The sequence below is a fragment of the Hemiscyllium ocellatum genome, chromosome 20 (assembly GCF_020745735.1).
Source record: "Hemiscyllium ocellatum isolate sHemOce1 chromosome 20, sHemOce1.pat.X.cur, whole genome shotgun sequence".
NCBI classification, from domain to species: Eukaryota; Metazoa; Chordata; class Chondrichthyes; order Orectolobiformes; family Hemiscylliidae; genus Hemiscyllium; species Hemiscyllium ocellatum.
In genome coordinates, this window is record NC_083420.1 from 19,259,595 (window position 1) to 19,278,915 (window position 19,321).

At 42.8% G+C, this 19,321-nt stretch overlaps 1 protein-coding gene across 5 annotated transcripts in view; it reads right to left on the minus strand.

The window, feature by feature from the left end:
• Positions 1-18,524, minus strand: part of tsc2 (TSC complex subunit 2) — an 84,089-nt gene extending 65,565 nt beyond the window's left edge. For all 5 annotated transcript variants that reach the window (XM_060840549.1, XM_060840548.1, XM_060840547.1 and 2 more), the window contains exons 1-6: positions 18,449-18,524; positions 7,831-7,995; positions 7,632-7,718; positions 7,054-7,161; positions 4,688-4,832; positions 3,086-3,203 (exon numbers count right to left, since the gene is read on the minus strand). In XM_060840549.1, coding sequence (XP_060696532.1) covers positions 3,086-3,203; positions 4,688-4,832; positions 7,054-7,161; positions 7,632-7,718; positions 7,831-7,965 — 593 coding nt within the window. In that variant the 5' untranslated portion in view covers positions 7,966-7,995; positions 18,449-18,524. The remainder of the gene's footprint in view (positions 1-3,085; positions 3,204-4,687; positions 4,833-7,053; positions 7,162-7,631; positions 7,719-7,830; positions 7,996-18,448) is intronic.
• Between the last annotated feature and the right edge of the window lie 797 nt (positions 18,525-19,321).

Sequence of the window (19,321 nt, forward strand, 5' to 3'; positions counted from 1 at the left end):
GCGTGTCTTTGTTTTGCCTGTCCTAGAATGTGTGTATTGTCCCAATCAAAGTGGTGTCCTTCTTTGTCTGTATGTATGGAAACTAGTGATAGTGGGTCGTGTCTTTTGGTGGCCAGTTGGTGTTCATATATCCTGGTAGCAAGTTTCCTGCTTGTTTGTCTGATGTAGTGTTTTTTGTTTTACAGTTCTTGCATGGTATTTTGTAAACGGCATTAGTTTTGCTGGTAGTATCTAATGGTTCATTAGTCGCTGTTTAAGTGTGTTGATAAGGTTTATGAGCTACCATGATGCCAAGGGGTCTGAGTCATCTGGAAGTCATTTCTGATATGTCTTTAATGTAAGGTCATGTGGCTATAGTTCTTGGTTGCGTTGTGTCTGCTGTTTGGGTTTTTTCTGAGGAATCGACAGATTGTGTTTATTGGGTTAACTGTTTTTCTTGAAAACACTGTAGATTTTTTTCTTCTGCTGTTTGCAGTTCTTGGGTGCTGTGGTGTGATGCAGCTCGTTGGAATAATGTCTTGATGCAACTCCGTTTGTGGGTACTGGAATGATTGCTTCTGAAGTTATGTATTTGGTCCGTGTGTGTTGTTTTTCTGTAGACGCTGGTTTGAAGCTCTCTGTTAAATGTATGTTCAATTGTCTCATCTAGGAATGAGAGTCTGGCGATGTTCTCCTCCTCTTTTTTGTGAATTTTATGAGTGTCAGGATATAGTTGATGGTGGTGTATGTTTCCTCTAATTTGCTCCATTTTGTGATGACAAAAGTGTCATTCCTGTAGCAGACCCGTGTTTGGGTTGGATAGATAGGACGGCAACTTGTTCAAGTCTCTGCATTACTGCATCTGCTACAAGCCCTGATACTGGTGATCCCATGGGTGTGCCGTTGACTTGTTTGTAGGTTTATTTTATTGAATGTGAAGTGGGTGGTGAGGCACTAGCTTGAGAATGGTGTCTTTGCTGATGAAGTTGATGCTGTCTGGTGTTTGTGGTATTGGTTTTCCTAGTAGTGATGCCAGTGTTTCTTTGGCCAGGTCGATGTTAATTGATGTGATAAGGGCTGTAATGTCAAAGGAGACCATTATTTCTTGGTGTCTTTGATGGTGTTCAGGAATTTTTGGGTGGAGTGAATCTTCAATTAGGTGTTTTAGTTTTTGGAGGAGTTCCTTGGCTAGTCTGTATGTTGGTGTGCCAGGTAGAGAGACTATGGGTCTGAGGGGGCCCCAAATTTGCGTATATTTGGTAATCCGTAAAAGCGTGGCACTGGATCCATCTGGTTTCATATTTTTAAAGTCTGCCCTGTTTAATTCTCCTGATTTTTTAAGTCCTGTTAGAAAGGATGAGGTTCTGTTTAGTCGTTGTGAGGTCAGGTCTATCGCCACCTGCTGGTAAATGTCAGTGTCTGCAAAACAGAGCATATGCCTTTTAAAGATTGTTATTTTAAACAAATCAGACTGTCATGTATCCCTTATCTGCAGGAATTATTACAATGTTTTTATATTTTTTTTTAAGTCTACATGGATGACACCTTTGTCATCTCAAATTAGAGGAAATGTACAGCACTGTCAACTATATCCTGACATGCATAAAATTCACAAAAAAGAACATCAACAGACAGTTGAACGTCCAGTTAACGGAGAGCTTCAGACCAGCATCTACAGATAAACAACACACACGGACCAAATACTTAACTTCAGAAGCAATCATCCCAACACCCACAAACAGAGTTGCGTCAAGACATTATCCAACGAGCTACATCACACTACAGCACCCAAGAACTAGAAACAGAAGAAAAATACCTATACAATGTTTTTAAGAAAAGCTGTTACCCAATAAGCACAATCTGCTGATTCCTCAGAAACAAACCTAAACAGCAGACACAACGCAACCAAAAACTATAGCCACGTTACCTTACATCGAGATTAGATTAGATTACTTACAGTGTGGAAACAGGCCCTTCGGCCCAACAAGTCCACACCGACCCACCGAAGTGCAACCCACCCATTCCCCTACATTTACCCCTTACCTAACACTACGGGCAATTTAGCATGGCCAATTTACCTGACCCACACATCTTTGGACTGTGGGAGGAAACCGGAGCACCTGGAGGAAACCCACGCAGAACGTGCAAACTCCACACAGTCAGTCGCCTGAGGCAGGAATTGAACCCGGGTCTCTGGTGCTGTGAGGCAGCAGTGCTAACCACTGTGACATATCAGAAATGACTTCCAGACTACTTGGCATCATGGTAGCCCACAAACCTACCAACACATTAAAACAGTGACTAATGAACCAAAAGGATCCATTAGATACTACCAGCAAAACTAACACCACTTACAAAACACAATGCAAGAACTGTAAAATAAAACACTACATCGGACAGACAAACAGGAAACTTGCTACCAGGATACATGAACACCAACTAGCCACCAAAAGACACGACCCACTATCACTAGTTTCCATACATATAGACAAAGAAGGACAACACTTTGACTGGGACAATACACACATTCTCGGACAGGCAAAACAAAGACATGCATGAGGATTCTTAGAGGCATGGCACTCTGACCAGAACTCCATCAATAATCACATCAACTTAGGTCCCATCTACCTTCCCTTGAAAAGAAAACCAGAAATGACATCACCCACCTTAAGAAACACAAGACCTATAGAGAGAGAGAGAGGTGGGATATACCTGCAGCGCTTCTCTGGAGACTCTCACTGATAAATGTTACCTAGTCATGGTGGCGAAACGTCTGAAAAAAAACCCGGTTCTGCGAGCTAAACTTACATGCTGTAATAAATTCTTCATAAAAGAAAAATTGGACAAGGGATGGAAGGTACAGGGAACATACAGGGAGAACCAAAGTCAAATTTTACTTTTAGTTTATGATAAGTGCCATTAGATCTGCAAAAATCAACTCAGGCGTTGTACATGACAAGTGCCTACATTGGGCTATCAGAGGTTATCACAGGCTTTAGCTCCACATGGTTCAGAGTACTTATGCATTGATAAACAATTTAGATACTTCCGACTATCACCCATACTTTTTAACAGCAAATTTAATTAAACACCCATACATACTCACTGGACTATCTGAGCCACAATCAGATCCAGGTAGCAGCTGTTGAATTTGACAAGATTGACTAGCACCTCCAGAAACTCCGCAGTGAGACCAATATCCAACCACTTGAGGACAAAAGAGGCTTTAACACAAAAAAAGAAAAACACACAGACACACAGGCAAGATCATATATTGCCTACAAAGCAACAGTCTCATTCTTAAACAGCACTGACTTAATTGTCAAATAATAAAAATACATCCATTTATTGGTATTCAAGTCTTGAACAGCCAATAATTCAACCAGTTAAAGTTGAAAGCTCAAAATGTAGCAAAGCATTTCAGGGATCAAAAAATATCACACAGTTGGGAGATGCAGGTTCATACCCTGCTCTCCTTCTATGTGTATCTTATGAACTTAACCTTTCTTAAAGTACATTCACAAAAAAGTGAAGGGAAGGAGTCATCTCACTTTACTTTTGATTGATCTCCAAATAGTCAGTGTCAGGCCTTAAGAGAAGGTCTGGCAGGTGGTCAAATACTCTACTGGCTGGACAGGCTCCATGGTACAGAAATATCCAAATGGGGGACAGATAGAAGAATGCAGGAATATTTTCTAAAGAAAACAGTACATTGTGTGAAAAATAAGAATTCATGTCTATGCACTCCATGGTACAAAGTGAATACTGGCACCATCATTTCTATTGTTGGGATGCGACTTGGGTCAGGCACATAGTAAACAATCTATTTTACACCAGAGTCTATTTAAAAAACCTCAGTAAACTACAGTAAAGAGGACAAGAGAAGTGTCCTGATAATAGCAGGATACTCTTTCCAGCAAAATTAAGTGAGTGAAGGATAGCTACATCTGGTAAATTAGCTGCACAAAATCAATTTTAGTTGTTTACAGCAGGGACGTCTCCAATGTGACTGTTTGGAGGAAATTAGGAAATTATCACCCAGTCTGGCTGAGAATAATGGTGTCACTACATGCAGCCTTAAGAAAATTGTAATTGTTTATTACCCTTATAAGAACTATAAATTCATCGTTTAGCTGTCCGCAAGATCCTTCCTCGGCATTTATGTTAAAGCAATATGTCAAATGGCATAGAAAACATTTGGAAAAAAGTTAAATATTCAATATCTATTCTGAAGACATTTCTAAAGGATGATTTGCTTTAATGTGTGGCACCAGACAGGTATTAATAAAAATGGTGCTGAATTTTGAGGGAATGAAGTGTGTGCATGCATTCCTTTTCCTAATTATTTTAATGTCATTACTGCAATCAGCAAAATGTTATTATTAGCACTATGATCTCAAAACCAGATCTACAAATCTTAACAGTGTCGATGGTAGTCATGATTTGGAGATGCCGGTGTTGGACTGGGGTGTACAAATTTAAAAATCACACAACATCAGGTTATAGTCCAACAGGTTTAATTGGAAGCACTAGCTTCCTGATGAAGGAGCAGTGCTCTGAAAGTTGGTGCTTCCAATTAAACCCGTTGGACTATAACCTGGTGCTGTGTGATTTTTAACTTTGTACAAAACTTAAGTTTGAGTTTCAACAAAAACTTCAGCATCAGCCTAGCCATTCAAAGACCTTTCTAAATACGTCACACACATACACAGATCTTCCTCCAAGTAGGTGATGTCTTTTCCGTTTTCTGTTAGCGCTTTGAAGACGTCAAGTCTCTCAAGCAGGTCACCATTCACTGGGTAATCCTTGATGATGAGGAAGAAGTGTGCACGGATTGGCCCGAGTCTTTCGCTCTAATTAAATGAATGTACTCAGTCAGTTTGTTAAATATACTGGAGGAGGGACATCATAGTACAGGTGCACAATCCTTTATCCGAAATGCTCTCAACCAGCTGGTTTTCAGAATTTTTCGAATTTCAGAATAAGTGACAGTTTGATGGCGTAATTTTTAAAAATCTTCCCAAAGAAAGACTTACGGTGAGTAAAACTGGCCCTGAAACAGATTTGAAGCCTGCCAGTGCTGGGCCATGCCCCCACATGTCGGCATCTGAGTGACAGGGCATCAAACAGGTGTGGACTTGGGTTAACTGTTTGTACACCAAACAATGTTGTTAATGAGAAATAAAACTTCACAAAAAAAACTTTTGGACTTTGGAGCTTTTCAGATTCCAGGTAAAGTGTTGTCTACCTGTATAACAACGTACATTTACACAAGTGCAATTAAAATAGTAAAATATCCAAACTTGCCTTAATCACTCCAGGCTATTGGTATACTCAATCCATTTGCCTTCTCAAGACATCACAGTGGCAAAGAGACTTTCATAACATTTTTATAACTATTTCTAACCAGTGACTTGCTCCTGCAAAAGGTTAGTCTCACTGAAGGAACAAACTGCATGGTGTAGTGTCATGGCAACAGACCAGAATCCCAAATTGGTATGGACACTTTTCAGCATTTAATTCCAAAATCTATTTTTAAAGAGGGCTGCTGCAAATAATAACAAAACACAAACTACAAACAAAAATTTTAGGCTGGCTGTCAAAGTCCTGCATGGGACATGTGAATATCACACCTGAAGAGTGTTAGGGAAACACCTAACAAAGGGGGCTGAATATCTCTCCCCACCAGCCCAGGCTTTCAGCAGACAGCCACTTCTTTGAGACAGCCACTTTTTTTCTGTTTCACCTTTCCAGGAATATGTAAAAAGAGTTAAAGACAGAGAGCAACTCTGGTCTGTGTGTTAGCTGAAGGAGAGCTATTAGAAGCAGATGTGCTTGTGAACAGAAGTATTCACGTACCCTAGTCTGGGTTCGGGTGCTGAAATTATGTGAAGTTCACAGTCGAAGAACCACCAATAGCCACCCCTCATTTTGCAGATATAAGCATTCTCATCTGAGTGCTGGACCATAACTAGCCGGCCAGTCAAAAAGGAACAGGTCAAGAAGAACTCTGAGCGTTGTTAGTACTGTTAGCAAATCAGCAAAAGTAAAACAACCCAAAATGGACTGTTCACCTATCAAAGTTCCATTATTTTTCTTCATGAGCAACTCAAAGACCGATCTGCATATCTTTTAACTTTTATCTTTTTGGACTCATGGCTTATTCCTAATCTATGCATATTTGCATTGTGCTGTTAATAATTTTTGCATTTGATAGCGAATAAGTTCACAACTTTCTAACTCAAGAAAACCTGGTTAAGTTGGCTCATTTTAGAACATTAATTCATTTAATCTGGAAGAAAGGTATCCACAAAGGAGGGGTCTTTTCTCATTGCGACCAGCCATAGGGAGGGTTAATAAAGGAGGAGAACCAGTTCATGTCTTCATTCAGGAGCTGAACAATTTGGGGTGCCTGTTTGGAATCATAATAATTTGGGCTCACCTGGGGTCTAGTCATAACTACAGGTACATACACAATTGTTAATGCAGATCAAAGCAATAGTGAAGAATTGGCAGTAGATTTCCAAGTCAGGCTGGTTGGCAGCTTGCAAGTATAGAGAATTTGAGAACTTTGCACCCGCCATATCTGATGACATGCCTAACTTTTAAACATGTTGTAAAATTCTATGATATTGTGGACATTCATTCCTAAAGGTTACTTTATTACAATATGGCAGAAAAAGGGATGGGTGAAGCCATAGAGTGAATTGAAAATGATGATGATGAGAATTTTAAAATGGAGGCCTTGCTAGCCTAGGAAACAATGATGAATGGGGCTAGGAAACAAATAGGATAGAGCAGAGTTGCAATAACTCAAGCTTATGCAATGTGGACAATAGGCCAGTCAGGAAAGCATTCGAATAGTCAAATATAGAGGCCAGAAAGGCATGGATGAGAATTTCAGTAGATGTGCTGAGAGAGATTGACGTCGTTATCGAATAGGGAATACTGAGGAATTAAATCAGCAATGTTTTTAAAGGGAATAAACTCAATTCATAAGACTGCGATAACAGAAGAAATGAAAGGATCATGGAAGTACAGTTCGAACCAGGATAAAACTACTGTTTTGCTCACCTGTCCCTGAATAATAGCCTTCATCAGTTGCAATACTGCATGCCTAGCCTCAGAGTGTTCATCAGAAATCAAGTCATCCACAGCCTGCCACACAGCTTCCACTGCATGCTTTAAATACACAAAAGAAACAAAAGGGGAAAATTTACATGAAACAGATAGTAACACACATTCCAAAAATGGGAGGAAATGACTTGCAGAAATCTAAGTTAAATGAAGACAGAAAGAGCTTGGTGCTGTAAATGAAACATAGAAGGACATTCAGCCCATTGCACCTCAGCTGACTGAGTTAATTAATCAGTCCACTCCTCTTGCTCTTTCTTGTAACCCAGTAATGTTTTTCTTTTTTAGGCACGCATCAACTCCTCTGAGCATTCGCATTGCATGTATCTACCTCTTTTTAAAAGTAGCACAGTCTGGAACACAACTATCAAGATAAAACTAAAATATTGGAGGTGATAAAGCTATTTCAACAACAACTGATTGTCTGAATTGTACCATCATTGTCTTAACCTGTAAAAACCATGGTTCCTATAACTGGAGGAGCACATTACTAAAGGAGTGCTAAACATGTTTATTACCTCTTCAAACTTCCTGGTCCTGGCTAGGTCACAAACATGGCCAATGGTTTTTATTCTGTTGTAAAGTCCACACTCTATGTTCAGATCCTGAAGCAATAGAAAAAATATACTCTCAATGACAGTGTTCCATACAAAATAGACAAAACATTTCTGCAAACATAAAGAGAATACATTTCTCATTGCGTATTGAGCACAGTACCTTTAGTATTTCACTCGTTATGATGAATTCTGCTGGCTTACATTCCGTTTGCTTGGTGTTAATACGAGGGCCAATTCCCAGAAGGCTTTTGAATCGCTCACGGAAGGACGGATCTTTGCTTGTGGGTTTGGACATGATCAAGGGGGCTGTTCAACCTTCCCTAAACTGAAGTAGATAAATGATTACATCAGGAATCAGCTCTGCAGACCTGCAAATGAATCTGTACATCCATCAGTGATAATCTTAGTGGATGCACAAAGCAAAGCTTGCCTATCGAGGACCAGTTGGACAGAACCTCGAACGGGCCTGCAAATGCTGGAGGTTAGAGTCAAAAGTGTGGTCAGCAAGTCAGTCAGCATCAGGGGAGCAGGAGAATTGATATTTCGGGCAAAAGCCCTTCATCAGGAAAGGATGAAGCTTGAACAGTTGTCCTTCAGCTCAATCAAGAAATAAATTAGCTCCTGTGAATGAACTGTACAAAATGGAACCACAATGCAGGTCCCCCAGTGAGTGCCAAACCTGGTCTTGAAAGTAATACAAATGCTACTACTGGCCTCTTAGGCTAGAGAAGGTCAAAATTCCAAATCTGGTTAGGCATTGCTTGTCAAGGATAGTATTACAGCGGTGGGAAGGGTGATGGAGGAAGACTTGCCATCTGAGGTAGTTTGCTCGGAGGTTAGAAATAGGAAAGGTGAGGTCACCCTGTTAGGAGTTTTCTACAGGCCTCCTAACAGTCCGAGAGAAGTAGAGGGAAGTATTGCGAGGATGATTCAGGAGAAGAGTGAAAGTAGCAGGGTGGTTGTTATGGGGGACTTTAACTTCCCAGATATTGACTGGGAAAGCTATAGCTCAGTTCGTTAGATGGGTCGGTGTTTGTCCAATGTGTGCAGGAGGGTTTCCTGACACAATATGTAGACAGGCCAACAAGAGGTGAGGCCATACTGGATTTGGTTCTAGGTAATGAACCAGGCCAGGTGTTAGACTTGGAGGTAGGTGAGCACTTCGGGGACAGTGACCACAACTCGGTGACTTTTACTCTAGTGATGGAGAGGGATAAGTGTGCACTGCAGGGCAAGAGTTATAGCTGGGGGCAGGGAAATTATGATACGGTGAGGCATGACTTAGGATGCGTGGATTGGAAAAATAGGCTTCAAGGGAAGAACACAAATGATATGTGGAGATTGTTCAAGGAACAGCTAATGGGTGTCCTTGATAAGTGTGTACCAGTCAGGCAGGGAGTAAAGGGTCTTGTGAGGGAGCCGTGGTTTAATAAGGAATTGGAATCCCTTGTGAAAGGGAAGAGGGCGGCCTATGTAAAGATGAGGCGTGAAGGTTCAGTTGGGGCGATTGAGAGTTAAGGTAGCCAGGAAGGATCTAAAGAGAGAGCTAAGAGCAGCGAGAAGGGGACATGAAAAGTCCTTAGTTGGTAGGATTAGGGAAAACCCAAAGGCTTTCTATAGGTATGTCAGGAATAAAAGGATGACTAGGGTAGGTATCGGTCCAGTCAAGGATAGTAGTGGGAAGTTGTGCGTGGAGGCGGAGGAGATTGGAGAGACGCTAAATCAATACTTTTTGTCAGTATTCACTTAGGAACTGTTGCTGATGTGAATATTGAGTCATAAGTGATTAGAATGGATGGCCTTGAGGTACGTAGGGAAGAGGTCTGGGGAATACTGGAAAGGATGAAAATAGATAAGTCCCCTGGGTCTGATGGCATTTATCCTAGGATCCTCTGGGAAGCTAGGGAGGAGATAGCAGAGCCATTGGCCTTGATTTTTATGTCATCGTTGTCTACGGGAATAGTCCCAGAAGACTGGAGGATAGCGAATGTGGTCCCCTTGTTCAAGAAGGGGAGTAGGGATAGCCCTAGTAACTATAGGCCAGTGAGTCTCACTTCTGATGTGGGCAAAGTCTTAGAGAGAATTGTAAGGGATAGGATTTATGAACATCTGGATAGGAATAATGTGATCAAGGATAGTCAGCATGGTTTTGTGAAGGGCAGGTCGTGCCGCACAAACCTTATTGAGTTCTTTGAGAAGGTGACCAAGGAAGTGGACGAAGGTAAAGCAGTAGATGTGGTGTATATGGATTTTAGTAAGGCGTTCGATAAGGTACCCCATGGCAGGCTAATGCAAAAACTACGGAGGTATGGCATTGAGGGTGCATTAGAGGTTTGGATTAGAAATTGGTTTGCTGGAAGGAGACAGGGGGTAGTAGTTGATGGTATAGGTTCATCTTGGATCTGTTTTGGGACCTATGCTGTTTGTCATTTTTATAAATGACCTGGAGGAGGGGCTTGAAGGCTGGGTAAGCAAGTTTGCGGATGACACGAAAGTCGGTAGAGTTGTAGACAGCGAAGGAGGATGTGGGAGGTTACAGCGGGATATAGATAAGTTGCAGAGCTGGGCAGAAAGGTGGCAAATGGAGTTCAATGTAGCTATGTGTGAAGTCATTCACTTCGGTAGGAGTAACAAGAAGATGGATTACTGGGCTAATGGTAGACTACTTGGTAGTGTGGCTGAGCAGAGGGATCTTGGTGTCCATGTACACAGATCTCTGAAAGTTGCCACCCAGGTAAATAGTGCTGTGAGGAAGGCATATGGTGTACTGGGCTTTATTGGTAGAGGAATTGAGTTCCGGAGTCCTGAGGTCATGTTGCAGTTGTATAAGACTCTGGTGCGGCCTCATCTGGAGTATTGTGTGCAGTTTTGGTCGCCATACTATAGGAAGGATGTGGAGGCATTGGAACGAGTGCAGAGGAGGTTTACCAGGATGTTGCCTGGCATGGTAGGAAGATCGTATGAGGAAAGGCTGAGGCACTTGGGGCTTTTCTCATTGGAGAAAAGAAGGTTTAGGGGAGATTTGATAGAGGTGTACAAGATGATTAGGGGTTTAGATAGGGTTGACAGTGAGAACCTTTTTCCTCTAATGGAGTCAGCTGTTACTAGGGGACACAGCTTTAAATTAAGGGGTGGTAGGTATAGGACAGATGTTAGGGGTAGATTTTTTACTCAGCGGGTTGAGAGTTCATGGAATGCCCTGCCAGTAGCAGTGGTGGACTCTCTCTCTTTATGGTCATTTAAGCGGGCATTGGACAAGCATATGGAGGTTATTGGGCTAGTGTAGGTTAGGTAGGCTTCGGTCGAGGTAGGTTAGGTAGGATTCGGCAACATCGAGGGCCGAAGGGCCTGTACTGCACTGTATTTTTCTATGTTCTATGTTCTATTATGAGAGGCCATTCAGTCCCTCAGTTCTGTACTGCCTTTTCAATTAGATCAAGGCTGATTTACACCATTTATCTGTCATGTATGGATTGGATGAAGGTGGAATATGGCTTGAGTTTTGATACAGTAATTGCGAATGGAACACCTTCTGTATTTGTCCACAGACAAACTGATGCAAGACAAGAATTCTGGAGTCATACCTTGGCCTGAGATAAAGGAACACAAAATATTTGAGCACTGGATGAACCATAATTTATCTCAGTTAAACAAAAATAAAACGAAGCTCTATATTCTTGCCACTGACTCCATCATTCTTCACAGACATCTCATGTTGTTCAAATCTGTTTGTAACTGTTAGGAAGGTGGAGAGAGAGAGAGAGAGAGAGAGAGAGAGAGAGAGAGAGAGAAAGCTAGCAAGGACTGACTGAAAGCACAGTGTGTGCTGAGCAATTTAAAAATGTAACATTTGGTTGAAACAAATAGCTGGAGTTGCATTGCCATGGAACAAGAACAAATTCAAATTCGGCCAGTAAAAAGTGAGGTCTGCAGATGCTGATGAAGGGCTCTGGCCCGAAACATCGAATTTCCTGTTCCTTGGATGCTGCCTAACCTGCTGTGCTTTAACCAGCAACACATTTTCAGTTCAAATTCGGCCAACCAGTTTAAATTGTACCCCAGATACCAAAACCCAATCGAATTTGAATCTTACTGTTTGGGATGACATCAAACCAATGAAATGATGCAATGTTTTGGAGTATAAAACCAGTTTGAACAGTTAGGGGGAGAACTGCCAAAAGCACCATCAAGTACAGACTGCCAGCTGAATAGCTCTCTGAAAGGTACCTGTCCATAAGAAATTTGTGCAGCAGACCCCTGAAGACTACCAAAATAAATCTACACAGAAAGTTTGACATCCGAAGACAACAACTGGGGTTTGAAAGTGATTGGCTGTAAATTTGAGAGAGAATTTATTGGACCAGTATTATAGAGTGAGAGGTAGAAGATAGGTTTAAGAGAAAGGAGTCATAAATAGTTGTCTAATTTTCTCTTTTGGGACTTAAAGAATAAAATTGTTAATTTTTACTTTAAATAGTGATCTATGGGATAGTTCTTTACCTCTCGAAATTTAGCAGATTACGATGCGAGGTGAACCTCTGTGTGTACAGTTTAAATTCGAATAGGGGTTTACCTCGTGTTGTACCTCAACTATCTAATATCAAGCCAAGGATACAAACCCACATCACCTTCATGCAAATGCTACTTACTGCTATCTGTGACATAAACTCAGCATCACCACATCTATTACTCAAACGCCTCAGTCAATTCTGCTTTTGCAAATTTAAATTTTGTCTCTTTGGCATGAATAAAATAAAGTCAAATACTCAACTTCCTTATGACAAAGCAATTTGGACAGGAAATTCAAGTCAGGCTTATTTAACTTCAAAGTTCCAGAATGCACAAGCCAAATACAAATAATAGCCCATCATCTGCAATGCAATAAGTCAAAGAAAGAGATCGAATTATGGTATAAATTGGTATTAACAGGAAAAATACAAGGACTGAAAGGGCTGTCTCCTGCTCAAATCAGTTACAAGGCATCTGTTACTAAATTACTTTCTTCTTCAGGTAGCACGGAGGATGTTTGACATGGAGTACAGCCAGTGATGTATCTGGTCAGTTTCAGTCAAGAATAACCATGCTCTGAAATTTCAGGGAAGCCACAACATACTGTGCATTGAAGAACTGCAACAGAAGATTCTATCAACAAGCTCATTAATTCAACTGTCAACACAACACTCCAGAACACAAACAACTCCAGGCTCAGTCAAATATGTCAGAAACATTGAGCACTTGTGGTTCCCATGAGTCACTTGAGTTTGGGAGACAACAGCCATTGCTTCCACAGATGACCTTGGTTAGGCACACAGAGAGAGTAGCGATTCTGGCTGTGAATGTAAGTTCCCTCACTGCCACAGTCCAAAAATAAGCAACATTTATCTCTAGTAACATGCCAATTGTTCTTCCAGCTTCAGGCATTCCGACAGTTCTGCTACCCAGAAAGTATACTCAGTTGAGAACTGGCACAAAATTTAATTTGCAGATCAGTTTCCAAAATGCTAAAGAAAACAGAAATCACACTGAAATATTGGCCTATATAATGTGCAAAATATATTTGCTGCAGATTTCTCCATCCACTATCATGACTGGCAAATCATCAAGCCCCAATATTATCCCATACAACTCCCCCCATTGGACAGCTAGATGCAATTTGCAGTCTAGACTTAGATGGCAGATTTGTACTTACTGTAAATAAATTGGGGAGGTATTGGCATAGTGCTAATGTCTCTAGGTTCGTAATCCACAACCTCAGGTTAATGTACTGACAACATGAGGTTGAACTGCATTGTGCCTGAGGGGGGATTGTGAATTCAACCAAGATCTAGAATATTAAAAGCAAGGTAAACCAATGGTGACCATGTAACCAGTACTGATTGTTGTTAAAAAAAAACACTTGCTCACTTATATCTTTTTAAGCAAGGAGATTGGCAATCTTTATCTAGTCTGGTCTACATGTGACTCTGGAACCACAGCAATGTGGTTGACTTTTAAGCGCTCTCTGGCCAATTAAGGCTGAGCAGTAAATATTGGCCTTGCCAGTGATGTGCAGTTCTCATGAACAAGAAAAAGAAATTGCCACAATGCTTCAGTCCAAAGTGCTTACATGACACCAAATACAGGCAAATCGAGTCTCTCAATAGATAGAAGAGTTTTAGATGCAGGTTGCACCTGTAACTACTTCATGCAGTAACACCTCACTCTTTTACACCAACTCAACAGTGCCCAAAGACGGCTCTACTCAAGTTCAAAAGGCAAGCTTCCATCAGTAGGACTCATTCAATTGGTAGGAGGTGGGATTTCAATATGACACCCAGAGTTTGAGGAACATATAGATTCAAACAACAAACTAGCAGCCATATCAAGGCTCTGCCAAGTTCTCCTACAAAAATATTAATTTATACCAGCAGCGGTCAACTGAAGCACCTGCTAAAAATACCACACAGGGTTGCTGTCCCTTCAAACTACGCTCGGGACCTCACTGACAATCAACACACATAATAGCACCCAGATCGGAATAACTACAAGTCACCTTTCATCACAGAATAACAGCAGATTTAAAAACAAGCACAGAAGACAATACGGAGCAAAAAACTGCAGATGCTGGAATCTGTACTGAAAACAAATGCTGGAGATCACAGCAGCTCAGACAGCATCCATGGAGAGACAGCAAGCTAATACACCTGATCAGGTGTACCCAGGAACTCTGTGGGAAGCCAGAGAAGTGATTGCTGAGCCATTTGTATCATCGATAGTCACAGGTGAGGTGCCCGAAGACTGGAGGTTGGCAAACATGGTGCCACTGTTTAAGAAGGGCGGTAAAGACAAGCCAGGGAACTATAGACCGGTGAGCCTGACCTTGGCGGTGTGCAAGTTGTTGGAGAGAATCCTGAGGGACAGGATGTACATGTATTTGGAAAGGCAAGGACTGATTAGGGATAGTCAACATGGTTTTGTGCGTGAGAAATCATGTCTCACAAACTTGATTGAGTTTTTTGAAGAAGTAACAAAGATGATTGATGAGGGCAAAACAGTAGATGTGATCTATATGGACGTCAGTAAGGCGTTCGACAAAGTTCCCCATGGGAGACTGATTAGCAAGGTTTGATCTCATGGAATACAGGGAGAACTAGCCATTTGGATACAGAACTGGATCAAAGGTAGAAGACAGAGGGTGGAGATGGAGGGTTGTTTTCCAGCCTGGAGGCCTGTGACCAGTGGAGTGTCACAAGGATCGGTGCTGGGTCCTCTACTTTTTGTCATTTACATAAATGATTTGGATGGGAGCATAAGAGGTACAGTTAGTAAGTTTGCATATGACACCAAAATTGGAGGTGTAGTGGACAGCAAAGAGGGTTACCTCAGATTACAACGGATCTGGACCAGATGGGCCAATGGGCTGAGAAGTGGCAGATGGAGTTTAATTCAGATAAATGCGAGGTGCTGTATTTTGGGAAAGCAAATCTTAGCAGGACTTACACACTTAATGGTAAGGTCCTAGGGAGTGTTGCTGAACAAATAGACCTTGGAGTGCAGGTTCATAGCTCCTTGAAAGTGGAGTCACAGGTACATAGGATAGTGAAGGCGGCGTTTGGTATGCTTTCCTTATTGGTCAGAGTATTGAATACAGGAGTTGGGAGGTCATGTTGCAGCTGTACAGGACATTAGTTAGGCCACTGTTAGAATATGGCGCGCAATTCTGGTCTCCTTCCTATCGGAAAGATGTTGTGAAACTTGAAAGGGTTCAGAAAAGATTTACAAGAATGTTGCCAGGGTTGGAGGATTTGAGCTATAGGGAGAGGCTGAACAGGCTGGAGCTGTTTTCCCCAGAGCATTGGAGGCTGAGGGGTGACCTTATAGAGGTTTACAAAAATATGAGGGGCATGGATAGGATAAATAGGCAAAGTCTTTCCCCTGGGGTCAGGGAGTCCAGAATTAGTCCAGAATTTTTGGGTGGGAGGGGAAAGATATAAAAGAGCCCTAAGACAGAGTGTGGTACGTGTATGGAATGAGCTGCCAGAGGAAGTGGTGGAGGCTGGTAAAATTGCAACATTTAAGAGGCATTTGGATGGTTTGAAGAGGAAGGGTTTGGAGGGATATGGGCCGGGTGTTGGCAGGTGGGACTAGATTGGGTTGGGATATCTGGTCGGCATGGACAGGTTGGACCGAAGGGTCTGTTTCCGTGCTGTACATCTCTACGACTCTATAATGCTTCAAGCCTAAAACCTTTAAATGTAATAAAATACCCAAAGCACTTCAGGGATGCAAAAGACTCCAGATCCCAATGCAAAAGGAGATCATTAAATAATTCCTAGAAACCATGCATATTAACTGCAGCAGTCTGTACATGTGAAAAATACTGTTGCACAAACACATCAGGACACTGCAGGGCAGGGAAAAATGTCAGTAAAACCAAAACCCATTGAATGCAATGGTGTGAAAAACTTGGTACTTGTGACTCAAAGTCTAAATCTATCACCTTATCCAATAACAAACTGATCTCTGGCATATTAAAGATACATACCTTAGCACTGGATAAAAGCTCAATGCAAGATCTAAAATAATAACTGCTACCGTCAAAGACACAAACTAACAACATGACATGCATTAAAATGATCAACGTTCATTAAAAGGAGGTGTAGTGGACAGTGATAAAGATTACCTCAGAGTACAACTGATCTTGATCAGATGGGCCAATGGGCTAAGGAGTGGCAGATGAAGTTTAATTTAGATAAATGCGAGGTGCTACATTTTGGAAAAGCAAATCAGAGCAATTCTTATAGACTTAATGGGAAGGTCTTAGGGAAGTTGCTGAACAAAGACACCTTGGAGCACTGGTTCATAGTTCCTTGAAAGTTGAGTCGCAGGTATGTAGGATAATGAAGCTGGCATTTGATATGCTTTCCTTTGTTGGACTTGGGAAGTTATGTTGCTGCTGTACAAAACATTGGTTAGGCCACTTTTGGAATATTGTGTATAATTCTGATCCCCCTCCTATCAGTCGGATGATGTTAAAACTTGAAAGGGTTCAGAAAAGATTTACAAGAATGTTGCCAGAGTTCGATGATTTGAACTACAGGGATAGGCTGAATAGGCTGGGGCTGTTTTCCCTGGAGTGTCAGAGGCTGAGGGGTGACCTTATAGAGGTTTACAAAATCATGAGGGGCACGGATAGGATAAATAAATAAGGTCTTTTCCCTTTGGGGGGGGTCCAGAACTAGAGGGCAGATTTTTGGGGTGAGGGGGGAAAAATTTGAGAGACCCCTAAGGGGCAACATTTTCACCCAGAGGGTGGTGCGCATATGGAATGAGCTGTCAGAGGAAGTGATGGAGGCTGGTACAATTACATCATTTAAAAGGCATCTGGATGGATAAATAAATAGGAAGGTTTTCGAGGGATATAGGCCAAGTGCTGGCAAATGGGACGAGATTAGATTAGGATATTTGGTCAGCATGGACGAGTTGGAGCAAAGGGTCTGTTTCCATGCTGTACATCTCTATGACTCTATAAGAGAACAATGATTATTTGCAAACAAAGTCAACTAACACAATGGGCCAGATTCTGTGAAGTGGCAGTCTCTCAAATTGGTGCCGGCTGGGGATGGGATATGGAACTAGGATAAGATGACAAATATGAAGGAGATAAGGTGTTAGCTGGCAAGGTAGCGATGCAGCCTGCTGGGTAGGTCAGGATCAGTGGAAGAATGAGTTGGGCGGGGGTATGGGAGTGTAGCATCAAGTCTACAGGGTTTGGGTATAGTGGAGGCAGAGGTCTCGGGTCAGATCTAGCAGGTAGGGTTTTTTGGAGCCTGGCAGCATGGGAGTGGGTCTGGGATCAGTTTATGTTTCGCAGCTCATGAGGAGGGTTGTCATTTATTGAGCAGGAAACATCAGGGTAACGTCAGAAGAGGGGTGTAGTTCAAAGTGCGAGATGTACATGTGGAGTCTGTTAAATACTCAAGGAGTTATACCTTAAATGGTTCAGGATTTTCCTGAGCATTTTACTTAATTTCATGAGAACCCTTCAAAAGTCTCCATTTAAATGGGGCTTCCAAGAGGAGGCTTTACCCAGAAGGAAGTTCAATTTCCTGAGCAACTTCTTGCAGGTTTAAGCATCTCTCTGTCCCCAGCATGAACTTCTCCAAGGGTTTATGCACATCCTTTGCCACAACCCCATAGGTTCACAAATGTCTTCCCTTCCTCCTCCATGGATTCCCATTCCCCCTCCCCCTCCAAACTTGCAAGCAATCCACCCTCACCCCTTCCCCACTCCATGTTTTTGCATGACTGCTCCCACCCCCATGTTTATACTATCCTTCCTGTTCCACTCCATCCAGAGACTGGGACATCCCTCCCATGCATGGGAACCCTCACCACATCAGACCACACCCACCCCCACCCCCACCTCTCCTCCTCCTTAGGGGACCACCCCCTCTCTCTTCTTCCATGGGGATAGCCCTGCCCCTCTCCTATTCTCCTCCATGGAAGGACCCTCCTCTCCTCCCTTTCTCCATGGGGGAGCTCTCCACCATGGTGCCCCCTCAGGGGTGCCCTCCTGACCATGGTGTTTCCCCCCCCCCCCACCATACACCCTCCTCCCCAGTGGTTCACGCCCCCCTCCCTTACCTCTTCATGCCCCCGCCCCCACAGCGGCCAGGAGCTGTTTACTGCAGCGGCCTCCCCCATTTTGGCGGATCCAGGCTCGGCCTCACTGCCTCTCCCGGGCTGCCCGAATGCAGTCCCTCCCCCATTAATCCTAATCGCCAGTTGCCACTCACCCTGCCGTCTGAGCCGCGCTCGGGCACCTCAATCACCCATTGCACCAGCTCCTGGCTCCCGCTACAGGCCCTGCCTTCCAGGAACTGACGTCACACGCACAGGTACTTCCGTTTCGGCAGGCGGCCGTTCGCGATGCCTGCCGGGAATTGTAGGCCGGCTGTAGTTTTGGGATTAGTGGTGCTGGAAGAGCACAGTAGTTCAGGCAGCATCCATGGAGCAGCGGTATCAACGTTTTGGGCAAAAGCCCTGATGTTATTTCCATTCATTCCTGGATTGTCAAACATTCCGCAAAGGACCAGTGATCATTGACCCCCCCCCCGCCCCTCCACAAGATCTTTAATAAGTTCTGAGCCTTGATAAACGACAACTAATATTTTATTGTTCCTGGTCGGCACGGTCGCTCAATGCTAGCATTGCTGCCTCACAGAGGGGGATTCAATTCCCACCCCTCAGGTGACTGTGTGGAGTTTGCACATTCTCCCCATACCTGCGTGGGTTTCTTCCCACAGTTCAAAGATGTGTAGCTTAGACGGACTGACAATTCTAAATTGCCCCATAGTGTCCAGTGATGTGCAGAGGTGATAGTCCAACGGGTTTATTTGGAAGCACTAGCTTTCGGAGTGTTGCCAACGGAGCGCTGCTCCTTCATCAGGTGATTGGCAACACTCCGAACGCTAGTGCTTCCAAATGAACCAGGGGTAAAAGAATGAGGTCTGCAAATGCTGGAGATCAGAGCTGAAAATGTGTTGCTGGTTAAAGCACAGCAGGTCAGGCAGCATCCAAGGAATAGGAAATTCGACGTTTCGGGCATAAGCCCTTCATCAGGAAAATAAACCTGTTGGACTATAACCTGGTGTTGTGTGATTTTTAAC